At 39.6% G+C, this 18,295-nt stretch overlaps 1 protein-coding gene across 1 annotated transcript in view; it reads right to left on the bottom strand.

Annotated features, from left to right (window-relative positions):
* The window catches only part of ern2 (endoplasmic reticulum to nucleus signaling 2), a 124,218-nt gene that overhangs the window by 54,254 nt on the left and 51,669 nt on the right, over positions 1–18,295 (bottom strand). Inside the window, exons 5-10 of the mRNA XM_060840737.1 lie at positions 14,679–14,751; positions 12,828–12,950; positions 2,092–2,193; positions 1,644–1,905; positions 463–541; positions 37–196 (exon numbers count right to left, since the gene is read on the bottom strand). Of these exons, the coding sequence (XP_060696720.1) occupies positions 37–196; positions 463–541; positions 1,644–1,905; positions 2,092–2,193; positions 12,828–12,950; positions 14,679–14,751 (799 nt within the window). The remainder of the gene's footprint in view (positions 1–36; positions 197–462; positions 542–1,643; positions 1,906–2,091; positions 2,194–12,827; positions 12,951–14,678; positions 14,752–18,295) is intronic.

Here is an 18,295-nt window from a genome sequence, read left to right as displayed (position 1 = left end):
CTTGTCATTACAATAACTGGGAAATTAGTTACATACCTATGAACAACCATTGATTCTTGTCATTTCCAGATGATAGGATACTCCCCTGTGGATATTTGACATGTGTGCTTGGAGTTCTTTCACATGCACTTCGTTCCGGCACAGTGACATCATCAGTGGTAGGGCCATGAACACGGGCAATAGTAATTCCTCGTGGCTGGGGAAAAAGGAAGAAAGTTCACAAACTTTTTTTAGATTAAAATAAGTTCCTATGCAGCATTCTCTGGAGTTGAGTAAATTAATAAAAATTAAGGAAAGACCATTTATTCACCAAATAGTGTTCACCAATTCTTCTGGAAATAAAGATTTCCTGTGAGATTTATACATTTTTCAGAGACTCACTGTTTCTTTCCAGTATTGCTCATTTAGATCAGTAACTTCACAATGATGGTGCATTGGCCCTTTGTGGAATTATGTACTTACCACTACAGCGACACCTTCATGGACAAGTGATGATGAGGCATAGAAAGCAGACGCATGTTTCCCAACATAAAGTGTGGGACTGTAATAACAGAAAAAGAAATAAAGTTAATAGTATATTTAATTAATGGAAAATCATATATCCAAAAGACCACTTTCAAAGGCTTAAAATAAAAATTACTTCAGTTAAATATAATTGTATATTGTGTGAGATACAGATTCTAAGACTGGCCCTAAAACTTCTCTGCTTTAAACTATGCTTTTCATCAAGGTCACTGTTTATCTGAAAACGCTCCTGTAAAGTGTTTTAGGATTTTTTATGTTGTTGCATTATTCAATGAAAAACTCTGTCCAGAAGACACTAAGCCTTGCCTCATAATGGTGGTCTTAAATACAGCTAAACATGTTGGAAAGTGGATTCATGGGATGTGGGATTTCCTGGGTAGGCCAACACTTATTTCCTAGCCTCAACTGCCCTTGGAACTCTTAGCAGTTCAACTGTATCACCAACTGATTGCTTTGAAGCATGTTATCAGTCGTGAGCTGAGTTAATGTTCACAACTTTAGTTTTGGTGTTGTGGAGAAGGATGTTTAAAGAGACAAACACAGAGAATACTTGAGAAATGCAGGTCTATGGAAAGGGAAACAATTAACATTTCAAGTCTGGTATGACTCTTCTTCAGAACTGTAGATTAAATGAACAACCTTCCAAAGCACTCATGTGCATCTCAATACAGAAAGACACTAAAGCTTTGCAGCCAAGTGATTTGGATTGCAGTACCAACAGAAGCATAAGGAAGTAAAAAATGAAGAGAAAAGCCATAGTATAAATACACATTGAAAAGGCATTTTTTTCTGGCAGCCTTTGTCTTGTGTCCCATAATTTGTTTTAGACGATGGTAACAAAAGCTAGTCATAATTTATGACACATATGGGGATTACATTTGGATTCAGAAAGAATCAAGTTACACCACACCGGGTTATAGTCCAACAGGTTTAATTGGAAGCACTAGCTTTTGGAGCGCCGCTCCTTCATCAGGTGGTAGCCACAATCACCTGATGAAGGAGCAGCGCTCCGAAAGCTGGTGCTTCCAATTAAACCTGTTGGACTATAACCTGGTGTTGTGTGAGTTTTAACTTTGTACACCCCAGTCCAACAGCGGCATCTCCAAATCACAACTTACACCAGTTGAGTTTTTGTGGTGGAGGGTTCTTTAGGGAACTGGTACTTCCACTTTATCATTCGGATGTCTTGAGAGTTGAAAGTGAGATACCGCAGAGTTTCCATGGCAACATTGAGATGAAGTATCCGATGCAGGCTGTCCTGTTGCCAAATGAACATTCCCACCACTGGAGAGCCATAGTTCTGCATCCAAAGAACATCACCCGATTCCCTATCTACTGTCACCACCAAACCATCTCCATTTGATGCAAAATGAGCCATTTCTGTACAAATCAGAAACATGGAGGCGGCATCAATTATACCCTTCTAACAGTCATTTCATAAAATGAGAAAAGCTGAAATTTCACTCAGGAAGTGGATCTAGTTCTAATGCTCAAATGATTATAGCAGGCAACAAACTCTTGAAACTGTCTGTAAACTTTGTTAATTAAATCAAACTCAAAACTTACTGTAGTCTGTATTCTCATTGCATAAAGGAGCAGAATAGTCATAATAGGTAGCATTCCAGTAAAGTTCTCGAGTCTTGGTGTCGTACATGGTAATCATATACTCTATCAAGGTATGAAATGAAAAAATAGTCACAATATAGCTTAAGAAGTATTCCTTTTCAACGTAAGTCAAGGAATGTTAAGAGGAATTAAACACTGCTAGCAGAATAGTGGCATTTTACCTGCAGAACAATATGAAACCTCAAATAATGGACAATGCTCTCTGCCATTTCATTTCAAATTACAGGTTTACCTGAGTTTTTTAGTCAAACTCTCCTTATGCATGCATCCATTACATACCGTATCCACCACTAACAGTCAGGTGAGAACAACATTAATGTAAATACAAAAACAAACAAATAAACCAATCATCACATATTCACCTGGATTTTGCAATTAATAACACACTCACTATTAGCCTGGAAGAGAACTGCCCACAAAGATTCAGTTATCTCTATGATTTCACTTTTCCTCATATTAATCTTAATGTGGTACAATTCAAGAAGTCATCTTGGCATCCGTTAACAGGGATGTCTTCAAGTAATTAAGCAGCTGGTCATACTGAAATACAATACAGACTGCAGTCGAGAGTGTGGCGCTGGAAAAGCACAGCAGGTCAGGCAGTATCTGAGGAGCAGGAAAATTGACAGTTTGGGCATAAGCTCTTCATCAGGAATGAGGCTTGCGGGGCAAGGGGGCTGACAGATAAATGGGAGAGGGTTGTGCTGGGGAGAATGTAACTGGGAATGCGATAGATAGATGAAGGTGGGGGTGAAAGTGATAGATTGGAGAGGAGGCTTGAGTGGATAGGTGGAAAGGGAGATGGACAAGTCAAGTAGGCAGTGCTGAGTTGGAGGTCTGGGACTGGGATAAGATGGGAGGAAGGGAATGAGGAAACTGGTGAAATCCCATATTGATTCTGAGTGGTTGCAAAGTCCCAAGGTGGAAGATGAGTTGTTTTTCCTCCAGGCTTCATGTGGTTAGGATTTGGCAATGGAGGAGGCCCAAGACCTGCATGTCCTTCATGGAATGGGAAGGAGAGTTAAAGTGTTCAGCTATGAGGTAGTGTGGTTGATTGGTGTGGGTGTCCCAGAGATGTTCTTTGAAACTATCCACAAGTTGGTGTCCTGTCTCCCTGATGTAGAGGAGACCACATTGGGTGCAACGGATACAGCAGATGACATGTGTGGAAGTACAGGTAAATTTCTGTCAGATCTTGGATGGAAGTGGATGGGGGGAAGTGAGGGCGCCATGGTTTTGCACTTGTTGCACACAGATTGCAAACCCAAAAGTAAAATGCAGCAATTATCTTATCACTTATGACTTAAATTTCAGAGAGCAAAACTAATAATCGGGGCTTACACTGAAAGCTGAAATAACAATGCTTTTTAATTGTCATATTAAAAATCTCAGAAAGAAAAACTGACATTACATATACATAAAACTAGTTTTCTCGGCCAGACAGGTTCTTCAGAAGAACTTGTGACTAAATATACCTGCAAAATAAATCTAGTTACCTTTCATTAATAAGATGTACACATTGATGGGCTTTTAATAATAATATTTCAACACAAGGGAGGGAGCTCTTGTCAGTTCAATGCAATCTATAAGATTGTAATCTGCAGGAATGTCAGCTATGCATATAAAAACATAGATTCACTGACAGCAATTTTTAGAATTTTCATGCTGAATTTCATATGCGCTGATTCCAAATGTTACTATCAGTTCGAAAGACCAATGACTGTACTTGTTAAAGACGTTTTATCATCCACAATATCAACAACTTATTGGGGCCTGGAGACACCTAATTCCATTGTTAATTTAGTTATCTAAAAGACATAGAACTGATGTTTTTACTCCTGCAACAGCATTGCAGAGTCATAATATTCTCCAGCTCTGCACACCCAATGAGGGAACTGTGGCGCATAAGTTAGAATTTTCTTACAGGATAAGGATGGGAACAAGGAAGTCTTACTGCAGCTGTACAGGGCATTGATGGGATGACACATGGGATACAGTGCACAGTTTTTGTCTCCTCATTTTAAAAGAGACACAAATGCTATCGAGAGAGTGTAACAAAGGTTCACCAGAATGATCCCTGGAAAGGCAAGTGCGACCATCTTCTCCTGGCTCCCTTATATTCTATCTTTGCTACTGCACCCAAATCTCACCAAGGCTCAGGCTCTACCAATCACATTACAGCATGCAAAATCTTATTCACTTGCTGACAACTCCCAATTCTCAGCACAAATCAACCCTACAAAGCCTCTATTCTGTCCACTCATTTGGAACACCTTGTTACCTTCCCCGACTTAACCAGTATTAACAGCAGGGCAATCACTTTAATTTCACTCACTTCCTCCTTTTCTTTCATTACAGGAGAAAATGGCCCATTACAGGACCTAAAGAACTGGGATGGTTGGTGAGTTACCTGACATTCTGCTCCTCACCCATAGTGAGAAAAGAATCTTGGTCTTCATGGTTTAGGATTGGGACCAATCTTATGGAGATGTGGAAACATCCATATCCTAACAACCAAGAAAGTTTTATTGTCCATTGCAGTGCTACTCTCTAACATATTCTTAACATATCAGAACTTCTTCCTCTCTCTTGTTCTCTCTCTTTCATCTTCAACAGCCATTAGCAGGAATAGCATGGACTCCACAGCCAAGAAGGCGGCCCCATAAAACACCTCCTCCTCCATCTCTGAGGAAGAGTACAAAGATACTTCACAGAACACATCAGCAAAACTGCTCGTCTGTGTGCACCAGCTTAGATACTAACATTTTGGTGGGTAATTTAGCTATATTAAGAGTGCTGAGCACCTGCTGGTGAATACTTCACTGCCATGTCTCTGCAGCTAGTCAAGGAAGTAATGCCCCAGTCCATTGGAACTTCGAAGACTGCTGAAAATCAGGCACCTGCTTGGGTCTGGGCAGGAAAGGACGCCAAGGTGTCAACAAATTGCGACTGTATTGAGATGTAGACAGAAGAGCAGCACTGTCAGGGACAGCGGTAACATGACACAAAGATTGCTGGACTGGACCAGCACTGTTGGAATCCTGCTCCCTCAGGTTCTGAATGTCTGGCATCTCCATGGACATACTGGCAGCTGCCAAGACATTTCAGGTCCAGCAATCTCTAAGTCTAATGGATATATGCACAAATCTGTATTCCATCCTCAAGTCATGTATACTCAACATCAGCAGAAAGGTGTCAGGGATGAGGGACCTGGACCTCAAAAGGACAAAAAGTGGTGCCAATAGGCAGCTAGCAGAGGATGAACCACATAAAAGACCCCAGAAGCCTCACCTCAGGATCATTCAGAGATGGAGTAATTTCATTTCCACCCTGCATGCCACTCATAGCCCTGTGGGAGATCAAGCCAAGCAGGGTGGATCTGTCTCTGGCCAGAACACATTTAGCATGTCTGGGCCCTTTAGAGATAAATGTCCCAGGGTTGCCCAAACCCAACATTAGGTCAACAGATTCCACTTTAGGACAAGCTCATTCACCTCAACTGCAGACCCTAAGACTGCAATGAGACAGAGAGGGAAAGAAAGAAGATCTAAGGGCACACAAGTATCACCAGTGATGCATCATTGTAACTACTTTATCACATTTGTTAACGTATTTACTTTTAATCATCAGCTTTGTGAGCAAATATCCATCTAGTCCCAAATAAAGCATTGAAGGTACTGTACATAGCTTAATCATCTCTAATGCCAGACAAGGTTTTATGGTCCAAGATGTGAATTTAGCAGCTCTTGGACCAGGTGTAGATTATGGGAATTAGGAAGGTGACTGCTACTTTGGTAACTTTCCAGGTCACAACACAATGCATGTGTATCACAGTCATTACTGGCATTGATTTGTGATGCTGCCCAAGTGTTGAAAAATGCTTAAGCAAGGATTTGAACTGCACATAGTAAGTCAATGCCCAAGGTTCACACAGCATAAAGTGCTCGTAAATGTGTTTCAGTTTTACTGTGTGGGTGTATTTGTAATGCTATTTACCTTTGAAGGGTCTCATCTTACTCAAAATTGAATCCTGCCTCAAAGAATGAAACATCTACCCTGCTGACTCTGGCCATAATGGGAACCATTCTCATCTTCATTGCACACTTATTGTTTACAGCAGAATGGAAGAAAACAGCAGTCACTCCTCAGACACTGAGTGTTAGGCTCAGCCACTTCCTCATGGTGAACCCCAAAAGTACACATTCCCTTCTTTATTGTGAACCCATAGGCTCTGAACTTGCCCACATTCGTAGCCAACCGAGCTATCTAAGTCTTCAGCACCCCATTTTATCCTCAAACCCCAGGCATATTGAGTAAATATGCCAAATATAGTATTGCACTGTCTCCTCACTGTCCAGGGTGAGGCTGACTATTAATGATAATAGCATCTGTAGCTCTAAACAAGTAATAGAAACCTTCAGTCTTCTGTCAACAAAGCATTTAAACAGCAAACAATTGTTTTGAAATTCCAGACATTTTTCTAGGAGAATTTAAGGGCAGGAGTTGTAAATGTTTTGTTACCTTTGAGAATTCATTTTAATAGTTCTTCTTGACAGTGCTGACAGGCTCTCTTGACAGCTAATTTTGAGATAGGTACTGTCCATAATTCCTTCATTGACATGTCTTCCTGTGACATTTTGCCAGGTCATCTTTGGCACTTTTTGCCAGGTCCTCTTGACACTTTTGTTACATCCTCTTGGTATTATTGGCATGTCCCTTTGATACTTTTGATAGGTCTTGTTGGCAGTCCAAAGAGCTGCAAAGTTTTAATAATCTATATTCATGCCTACATTAACAATTTGGGCACCTGATCTCACCAAAGACATCCTGGGACCATATGCAAAGGGGTACCTTACCTCTCCAAAAGAGTATCCTGGCTACCCAAATAAACCCACCATGTTCAAACACACTCCTTTCCAGTTTATCTTGCACTGTCATATCCCAGATCAGCAAGGTCACACATCATAGAGGCAAGTACAGATTTATATCGGCAGGTTCCTCTTCAAAATGCACAAGCACAAAACAAAGAAGATGCCCTCATTCACACCTCCACAAAAATGGTAGGTGCCATGTTTAGAGTCATAGAGCTGTACAGCCTGGAAACAAACCCTGTGGTCCAACTCATCCATGCCAACTAACTATCCTAAATTAATCCAGTCCCATTTGCTAGCATTGACCCCATATCCACCCTTCCTATTCATGTACCTAGCCAGATTCCTTTCAATTGTTGTAGCCCTACCAGCCTCCATTGACAGCTCATTCCATACACTCGTCACCTTCTGTGTGAAAATGTTGCCTGTTAGATCTTTCCCCTCTCACTTTAAACCTATGCCATCTAGTTTTGGACCTCCTACCCTGGGAAAAAGACTTTGACCTTTCTCCCTTGTTATGGGCCAGGCCAAACGCCTCAAAACATTTCAAGAAAGTAGCCCAGACCCTAACTTTGCACATTGTTTTAAGCAGGTGTAGAGTGGATATTCCAGGACGGATACAGCTGGCCCAACCGCTAGTTGGGTGTTTGGATAGCGGTTGGGCCATCTGCAAAACAGAATTTATTTGCAATATTACTGAGTGAAACACAAACAAAAAGATTACAGAATATAGAATAACTTAACCTATCCAAAAGCCCAACAGCCCATTCCAACTTAATGATGTTGTTCCAAATTCCTGCGACAATCCCCATACACACCCCTTGGCAAAAAAAGTAAAATCAAACACAGGGTCTTACAGGAGAGAGATGGCAAAGGGGATTCTGCATAGAACACCTTCCTCCATGTAACTGTTTCTTGAACCAGCATCCTCAAACTGACCAGATGGTTAGGCCACTTTTGGAATATTGCGTGCAATTCTGGACTTCTTCCTATCAGAAAGATGTTGCAAAATTGAAAGGATTCAGAAAAGATTTACAAGGATGTTGCCAGGATTGGAGGATTTGAGCTATAGGAAGAGGCTGAATTGGCTGGGGCTGTTTTCCCTGGAGCGTCGGAGGCTGAGGGGTGACCTTCTACAGGTTTAGGTAAAAACAATGACTGCAGATGCTGGAAACCAGATTCTGGATTAGAGTGGTGCTGGAAAAGCACAACAGTTCAGGCAGAATCTGAGGAGCAGAAAAATCGATATTTCGGGCAAAAGTCCTTCATCAGGAGGGCTTTTGCCCAAAACATCGATCTTCCTGCTCCTCGGATGCTGCTTGAATTTCTGTGCTTTTCCAGCACCACTCTAATCCAGACCTTTATAGAGGTTTATAAAGTCGTGAGGGGAATGGATAGGATAAATAGATAAAAGTTTTTTTCCCTGAGGTGGGGGAGTCCAGAACTAGTGGGCATAGGTTTAGGGTGAGAGAGGAAAGATATAAAAAGGACCTAAAGGGCAACTTTCTCATGCAGAGGATAGTGCAGAATGAGCTGCCAGAGGAAATGGTGAAGACTGGTACAATTTCAGCACTTAAAAGGCATCTGGATGGGTATGAATAGGAAGGGTTAGAGAGAAATGGGCCAAGTGTTGGCAAACAGGACTAGTTTAGGTTAGGACTGATTCCCACTTTTTGTTTTAGGGAGGGGTCCTTTGCAATCAATTAAGACTCTTGTAAAAGGTTTCTCAAATGCAGTAATAGGTATTAAAGGTGCTGGTTTTATTACTGCCTGTGGTTTTCCAATTACCTGACATGTATGACATGTCTGGCAAAATTCAACTACATTCTTGTGTAGTCTAGGCCTGTAAAAATGTTTCTGTACTTTAGCTTGAGTTTTTCTCACTCCTAAATGACCCCCTAGTGGTAGCTGATATGCTACCTGCAACACCTCCTCTCTATAACCCACTGGCAATACAATTTGATGAACTTCTGCCCATATCCCATCTGCCTGAATATATGATGGTCTCTATTTTCTCACTAAAACATGATTTTTAAGATAACAGCATTCAGGGATACATTCAACTCCCTCTCTCTCCTTTTCTCTTCCTTTTTTTCGTTTTGTTCTGCTAAAGCAGTTAATTCTTTTTCTCTTTCCTCTGCTTTTAATTGTAATTCAAACTGTTCCATTTCTGTTGCCTTTTCCTTGTCTTTTGCCTCTAACTCAAGCTGCTTTATTTTCAATTGAATTTAACCATCTCTAAAGATTCTGATGGTGTTTTCAGCAAATTTAAATGCTGAGCTATTGCTGCAATTATCTCTCCTTTCCTCATGGAAGGATGCACCTCTAACTCCAGTTTGTCAGCCAATTCCAGCAGCTTGCCGTTAATCACGTTTTGCAAGCTCCCCAAAGTCACTCCCAGAAAACACTTGGTGACTGAAAGAGGCATTGCTATCCAAGCGCTGCTTAAACCAACCAAATCTAATTCCCAAAACAAAAGACACTAACACCTACCATTCAGCAACCTAATCCCAATTTGCAACTATAGAACAAATCCCACAAAGAGCCCCCAATCTGTTATGGACTAGGCCAGGTCTCCCCTCAAAACACTTCAAGAAAGTAGCCTGGACCCTAACTTTGCTCATTGTTTTAAGCAGGTATAGAGTGGATATTCCAGGAGTGATGCAACTGATCCAAATACAGTTTTAAATAAAACAGAATTTATTTGCAATATTACCAAATGAAACACAAACAAAAGAGAACAGGGTATAGAATTAAAACCTGTCCAAAAACCCAACTGACTATCCCAACTTAATGATACTGTTCCAAATTCCCACAACAATCCCCATAAACACCCCATAAACATAAAGTAAAATCAAACACAGGGTCTTACAGGACAGAGATGGAATAGGGATTCAGCATGGAACACTTACTTCCATGTCTTTTTAGATCAGCAGCCTCAAACTGACTGACTGCTTTCAGTGAACAGACAGACTGCTAAAAAATTACCAAACCAGAGAACAGGCCACTCCACTTTCATTGTACAAGTGCTTTTTTAAAACCTGAAAGCCTTTTGCCTGAGCAAGTATCTGTTAGTTATAATCAAACTGGCCTTAAAGCCCTTCAAACATGGACTTTTCGGAATCACTGCTTTTACAACCTCTCTGAAGAAAAAACAAGGACAGCATAACCTTGTTAAAGAAGCAGCATTGCCCTATCCGATCCACATTTCTGATATGTGGGCTCATATGCCATTTTTGCAACAATAGAATTGCTCTTTGATTTTACAAAACTCCAGGCCATAATGTTTTAAGCTAGGATATAAATAATATTGTAGTCAAACTCAATTTTATCTGGAACTGGATGGAATTTTCAATAGTTGAACAAATAAATTTAGAGATACATTTTGGTAAAGCTTTTCAATAATTCAGTGTGTGCAAATAATTACACTGACAACCAATTTAGGATTGCCAGTTGCACCCCAGTGTGCCACACAAACATATATTAATACACAAAGCCTCATGCTTTACAGACAGGAAGAATACGTACGTGCACTGCTCCTGATTCAACTTAGCAAAATAAGTGTCAGCCATTCATTGGTTCATTTCACAGGGCAATGCCCTGACCAATCAGTCTACCTGTTTGATATGAGGTTTAAAGTAAAACATGGCTGTTAAATGTCTATCAGCATTTGCCAATCCAACAAAACTCTCTTCCCATGCAATATAAATTCTGGTTTTCTCCTTGAATTAGTAATCTTGAAGATTGTGTTGTTGAGTGTGAAATGAGAAGATTTGACGAAATGTATCTTTTAAGAAATATTCTTGTTTACCAAACAACCACTGAAATGTAGAGATTTGTTCAGCTATAAACATAGCACAGAGGAGCAGTAGTAGGCCAGTTATTCCCTTGAACCTGTTCTGACATTCAATAAGATCATGGCTGATCTGACCATAGTCTCATATTCCCCTTCCTACCTACACCCCAATCTGTGATTCCCTCATCTGTCAACAATCTAACTCTTCCCTAAATAAAAAAAAATTCAATGACTCAATCTCCATTGCTTTCTGTGGAACAGAATTCCCCAGACCAATGGCACTCTGAGACAAAACACAGTTCTTATCTGCTACACCTTTCTAATTACTTGCAGTATCTGCGTATAGGAGTTTTGAGATGGATGGACAAATTTGGTCATAGGATCATTTCTACCACTAGATGTCACCAACATCCTGTATTAGACAAGCAGGAGTTTGGAAGAACACACTTAAGTGAGGCAGCATCAGGAGATGGAGAAGTCAACACTTTGGGTATAACCCTTCTTCAAGATCATGTATTAAGCACATCATAAAAGTGACTCAATACAACAATAACTAATACTATTTAGTTGACCAGCATGTCACCTGAAAATGTTTTACTATGCTGAGCCATACGCTAAGACAGCTTTCCCATTCACTAATTACAGGAGTTTTTCTTTCATTGCCTCAGGTCATTAAAATTACTTAAGAGTCATAGAGATGTACAGCATGGAAACAGACCCTTTGGTCCAACCCGTCCATGCCGACCAGATATCCCAACCCAATCTAGTCCCAACTGCCAGCACCCAACCCATATCCCTCCAAACCCTTCCTATTCATATACCCATCCAAATGCCTCTTAAATGTTGCAATTGTACCAGCCTCCACCACTTCCTCTGGCAGCACATTCTATACACGTACCACTGAAAAAGTTGCCCCTTAGGTTTCTTTTATTCTTTTCCCCTCTCACCCTAAACCTATGCCCTCTAGTTCAGGACTCCCCGACCCCAGGGAAAAGACTTTGTCTATTTATCCTTAATTTATACTTCATTGATTGTAAAACACTTTGGGAAGTGTAGCTACTGTTTTAATTTGGAAATGACTGTCTCCTTACACCCACAACTATGGGGCAACTGTACATGCAGACTAATCTGGAAAAACACAAGTACCACTCGATTCCAGTACCACTACATTATCATCATGTAATGATGGCTCTATGCACGTGCAGAGGAGAAACACAATATTGAAACGGACCTCACAGCTCTTAATCGTGCCACATTCCCTTCCACATTTCTCTTCATATGCCACATCTCCTAGTAAATCCGTTCACAGTGCGCCCCATTTGAACCTGAACATGTTTAAATGCACACACAAGAGTTTAAGCAGTGCATAACATGCTAGTGCTGGTGTTAGCAGACGCTGCTTTTGGTAATAAAAGAAGCCATTTTTGCACACCAAGCTCCCAAGCAGTAATGAAGCAGCTGGTCTAATTCTATATTTTAGACATACAAATTAACACTGTCAATATTGGAATTTCCAGAAATACTCAAATAAAACTAAATATCAATTTCTATTGTAATTAAAATGTTTCTCTCAACTCACGGGGCCAAGCAAATTTGGGAAAGCAAACTGCATTGCCAATTTGCAGATTACAATTTTCCAGCCAACAGACAATGTTTATATGAATATTCACAGTGCATATGTGAGCAGAAAAAATACTTTGAGCAGAGACTGGTCCTGCTATTCTCACCTGTATTAATTTTACCCCAAATCTATGAAAACTTCCAAACCTCCCTTTTTCCAATGATGCATCTAGCTGCATTCTGAACTAATTAATCCTGTCTTCCTCATTCATTCCATACCCTACTAAAAAATGTTGTATGTTACTTACCTTCATACTCAACTTCTTTTTCATATGTCTCCCTGGAATTTGGACCTTTCACCAAACTGAACACTCTTAGGTATCAACCTTTTAAAAGCTCACCTCTTTTGCCAAGCAAACAACCAGGAATCAGCCTCTGAATGTTCTTACCTGTGCGCCCAATGTATAGGAGAGGGGCAGATGGACAAATGTTCTCTGATGTATCAGTGGTCAGCGTAGTCTGCTTTTCTCCAGTTGTGGGATCCACAACAAACCATAAGTCCTGTTTCTTACCTGGTGCAAGAAAAAAAAGCAAACAATACATGCTTTAAACATGCAATTATGCAGCCAAGTGTTAAAAGCTATTTTTCTTTAGGCTGCCCTCTTTTAGAACAGCTTCTGCAACAAGAAGGGACACATAAAAAAGGCTTAATTATTCACATAGGTACCAGATAATAGCCATCCAATCACAGAAAGATCCACTATAATAATGCTGCTGCCACCGAATTACCAGGATTACAAATACCTCTTTCAAATTAATCAATGAAGCTACACAATTTTTTAAATATATACATGTCCATAAAAGAATAGACATGTGGAACAGACAAGCATGAAAAGTCAGCCAGTGCCTTTGAAAAACATTGGATAAATCTTATAATACAGTTTCTAAGGATAAGTACACACAAAGATGGTTAGCAAAATTTGGAGCATGATTGTTTCTGTGCGTCTGCAACCATATAGATGTCATCTGTGGAATATAACTAAACAGGGTTGATTAAGATAAATTTGCAATGTTAGATATTGTTACTTTTGGGGATCCTGATATTTAATTATGAGTGCCAGACTGAGACTGCTTGGGTCTTTCAGTAGTCACCTATTTCTGGTGATTAAACAGTTGTCTGAAGTCTCCAAAAGAATAAACTGTGCTCAATCTGTTTGAAGCAATGGGTGAAGTGGGCTATTTTTCATTCTGTATTTTTTCTTCTTGCTTCATTACCATCTAGAATTAGAATGATCTCAAAGTCGGATCTATTATGTGTCTCATACAGATACACACTCGGGCATGAGTAGTTACGTACAGGAAATAGCTGACATGTACAAAAGCATCAGCACAAGTATGCACACACACAAAGCATATATACAAAAAGCATGTGCAAGCACAATACTGTAATAATAATGCTTTTCTGATTTTCTTTGAATAATAGGTGAATAGTAGAAGCAGTGCTAGGGTAAAATGTTGTAAGATAAGTAAATGGTATAAGACAGCATACATTTCTATCATGCTTCCATTTCACTGAGGAGACTGCAAACCAATCCACATTCAACAATTTGCTCTGAAAACTTTGCTCACATTTGGACAACAATGACGAATTGTATCCTAATATTTGAAATAAAACATCCCACAAAATTTAAATAAAATTCTATTTGCGTTTTTCTGAATTTTATTTTTTTTAATTCCAGGATCCAGATCTGAGGCATTTTCAGCAAAATCTAATCAGTTCCTCCTTTGGCCATACCCTATGTGCAAAGTTTAACATACCAAGTTTAACTGAAATCCATACACTAATTTTTGAGACACATTGTTTACAACCAGACTAACAGACAGGTGCACGATGTGGAGGTGCCAATGTTGGACTGGGGTGGACAATGTTAAAAATCACACAAGACCAGGTTAAATTCCATCTGGTTTATTTGTAAGTACTAGCTTTTAGAATGCTATGCCTTCATCAGGTAACTAGTTACCTGATGAAGGAGCAGCACTCTGAAAGCTAGTACTTCCAAATAAACCTGTTGGACTATATCCAACTTAGCACCATTGCCTAGCTGTGCATCTCTTAGTTGCTGTTTAAGAGGAGCATTGTTAAGACATGATAAACCACCCTCTAATTTAGAAATGCTGTAATGTATAACCTGAGAAGCCTTTATTGCAGAAGGTGACTTTTAAATTTGTAAAAGTTGCTTTACTATAACAAAAGAAATGCAAATGCATAAAATGCAAGTTAATAATTCATAAAACATTACCTGTATACAATATTCCATCAGAACTTCGACATGGAGAGGAATGGACCAATTCAGGGATGGTGAAAGGCAGTTTCTGAAATAAATAATTTTATTTGACCAAAAGCAGAATGATTGTACTGACTTTCAGACAATGGTCTTCAATTAAGTTTTTTTTTAACTTTGTTAATATTTTATTCAGACAATAATACATGGTACATTGTAATACAATAGTAATACATACTGTTTAAAAATCAGATATTGCATTACATTAGAAAATAGATGCCTTTGCTGGCTTTCAGCTAGTCATTAAAACAAGCTGTTTTCAGAGGCCTCAAAACCGCAGCAGAGTGCAAGAATCCACAGTTGTTTACTCATCATATTTTCCCTGTCATTTCTTCTTACGCCTAATCCCTCCACCAAAGTGACAGGCTTATATGTGGTATCTCCCTCATTTGGATTACAACCATACAAAAGCACATATCTTTGACATTCTGCACACAAATACTGTCATCAATAATCTTTCACCATGCAACATACTGGCATCACAACATGGATAATTGTTTCTTATGATTCAGTACTGGAGTGACAATACTATGGCTTTAAGAGGTGTATTTTGTCCTGGGCTTTTTTTTTAAAGAGAAATTGTGAGCCATAGGTGACAAGCTGCCTATTTGAAACCAATAAAGTAAACAGCTTTTGACATCTTGGGGTTTTTGAAAGGTTGGAATGATAGAAGCGGCAGATAGATGGAGTCAGGCTCCCACTCATTCAGGTTTTAGTTTAGTTTTCAGCAGTTGTTAAGATTATGAAGTTGGCTGTGGAAGCTGTTACAGCTAAAAAGCTTGGATTCTCTTTCTGCTGCCAGAATCACACATGAGACAATCTGTTTTACTGACTTTGCCTTTGACAAGGGTGTGTTTATGGGATGTTACTATATTGGAGCAGTTGGTTAACTAATCTATTATTCTGTTATGTTTTCCAGTAAAGTTAAGGTTATATCAATCCTTCTTTCTTTTGTTTGTATTTTAAGTAGAGGTAAGAATAAAGTGTGTTTTGCTTAAAGCCAAGGAAAGTGACCAATCGAATTGCACCTGGAATACAGTACCTTACACTTACCTTTAAATAAGAAAAAAGTTAGGGTCTAGGCTATCTCTTTGACATATTTTGAGGGGGTTTTGTCTGGTCCATAACAATGTTGTGTTCGTTCCAAATTCACTGCAAATGGAGTTAACATAGAACAGTGCAGCACTTCAGCCCACCATGTTTGTGTCAACCATGATTCCATTCTATTCTAATTCCACCTGCCTGCTCAAGGTTTGTATCTCTATTTCTTGCCTGTTCACAGATCTACACAAGTTACACAAATAACCAGCTTCTTCACTATCCTCTGTGTCCAGCCCTTACCACCAACTTATATGGTGGTTGAGCTAAATAGAAAATTAGCTTCCCCATACAAATTAATTTGTTTCAGTCTCAAAATCAAATTTGCATTTCTGTAACATACTTTCCCTAGTTTATAATGTGACAAGGAGCAGGTGTAGATGCTTCTTGGCCTGCAACAGTTGCTTAACTTTAAGAAGAAGAATACTTAATGGCAGGGAATTATTTGTGAAGTTATTTGTCCCTTCCAACATTTGTGGAGAGATTGAATGTTCAAGATAATATATTGGGTCCATAGTGGCTTGGCATGAAATGAGGACGGTAGAGTTGACCAAAGTAGATTGTAATGTGAAAGTAGCTGGTTTAGGAGTTGAATGGCCTCTTATTCTATATTTTGTTTGCAATGTTTTATTTAAAATTTAAAGCTGGAAATAAAAAGTAAGACAACTGATCTTTTGCACCACAAACGTTTGAACTTTTCAAACAATGAGAAGATTGATAACAGTCTTTTCTCCAGGTCTTCCTGACTACAGATTAGTCCGAGAGGACTGGAGGATTGTAAATTTAACACTGTTGTTTAAAAAAACGGCAAAGGATAACCCAGGAAACTCCAGACCTATCAGCTTGATTGCAGTAGTGGAAAAACTAATGGAGGCCATAGTATTAAATAAGATAAATATACACTTAGAGAAAAAGAAGTTAATACTAAATAGTCAACATGGTTTTCTCAAGAGCAGGTCTGGTCTGACAAATTTAATTAAGTTCTTTGACAAGATAACACAGGCAGTTAGGTGTGGATAGTGCTGTGCATGCTGTATATTTCGACTTTCAGAAAGCATTTGATATGGTGCCATGTGGTAGAATGATTAGAAAGTTAGAAATGTTTGAGATTGATGGATTCTTGGCAGCTTGGATTAGAAGATGGACATGGAGGGTAGGTGTAAATGGGTATTTCCCAAATTGGAGACAAGTTGAAAGTGGTGTTCCCTCGGGATTGGTGTTGAGGTCATTTCTTTTAATGATTTATGTAAACGATTTGGAGATAGGTGTTGAAGGAAAAATCTCCAAATTTGCAGATAAAGCTAAGCAAGGGAGAACAGTAAGTTATGAAGATAATGCTGAATGACTTCAGAGGAACGTTGGGCAGACACCTGGCAGGTGAATTTTAATGCAGAGAAATGTGAGGTATTACATTTTGGTAGAAGAAACACAGAGACAAGACAGGTTAAATGGTACAACTTTAAGGGGATTACAGGAGTAGAGGCACACCAGAGCTTGATCCCATGTGGTTGGACAGTCCCAAGGCGGAAGATGAGATGTTCTTTCTCCAGGCATTGGGTGGTTAGGGTTTGGTGGTGGAGGCGGCCCAGGATTGCATCCCAGATCCCAGACCTTATCCCAGAACCATCTTTCCAACTTGGCACTGCCTTCTTGAATGGTCTTATCTGTCCATTTTCTGTCCCACCTATCTGCTCCACCCTCCTCTCCAACCATCATCTTCATCCCCACCTTCATCTGCCTATCGCATTCCCAGATACTTTGCCCCCAGCCCCACCCCCTTCTCATTTATCTCTCAGCCCCCTTGGACCACAAGTCTCATTCCTGAGGAAGAGCTTATGCTCGAAATGTTGACTCTCTTGCTCCTAGGATGCTGCCTGACCGGCTGTGCTTTTCCAGTAACACAACCTTTGACTCTGACCTCCAGCATCTGCAGTCCTCAATTTCTCCGCATTGAGTATAAAAGCAAGGAAGTGATGCTGCACCTCTAAAAATCATTGGTCAGAATATCTGGGGTTTTCTGTTCAGTTCTGGGGATCTTATTTGGGGATGGAAGTTAAAGCTTTGGACAGAGTTCAAAGGAGATTTACTAGAATGATGCAGGAATGAGGGATTTTAGATAGAAGCAAAGATTAGAGAAATTGGGTTTTCTCTCTTTGGAGAAGAGAAGATTAAGAGGTGACCTTATTGTGCCAATTTTGAGAGGATAAAGAGGATATTCTGTTTCCATTCATTGGTATATCACTAACTAGGGTCACAATTTCAAGATTATCAGAAGGAGATCTAAGGACGAGATGAGGAGAAACTTCTTTATTCAAGAGTTGTTAGGACTTGAAATGTGCTGTGACAATGGTGGAGACTGATTCTATACAGTTGGAGATTTCATAAGAGAGCTAGATATATACTTGAAAATCATCAATTTAGAGGGCTACAAAGATAGGGCTGGAGAACTGGACTAATAACACTCTTGGTATTGCACT

The sequence above is a fragment of the Hemiscyllium ocellatum genome, chromosome 20 (genome assembly GCF_020745735.1).
Source record: "Hemiscyllium ocellatum isolate sHemOce1 chromosome 20, sHemOce1.pat.X.cur, whole genome shotgun sequence".
Classification (NCBI taxonomy): Eukaryota; Metazoa; Chordata; class Chondrichthyes; order Orectolobiformes; family Hemiscylliidae; genus Hemiscyllium; species Hemiscyllium ocellatum.
Note: the sequence above shows the minus strand (reverse complement) of the source record. Positions and strands in the feature narration are given on the sequence as shown.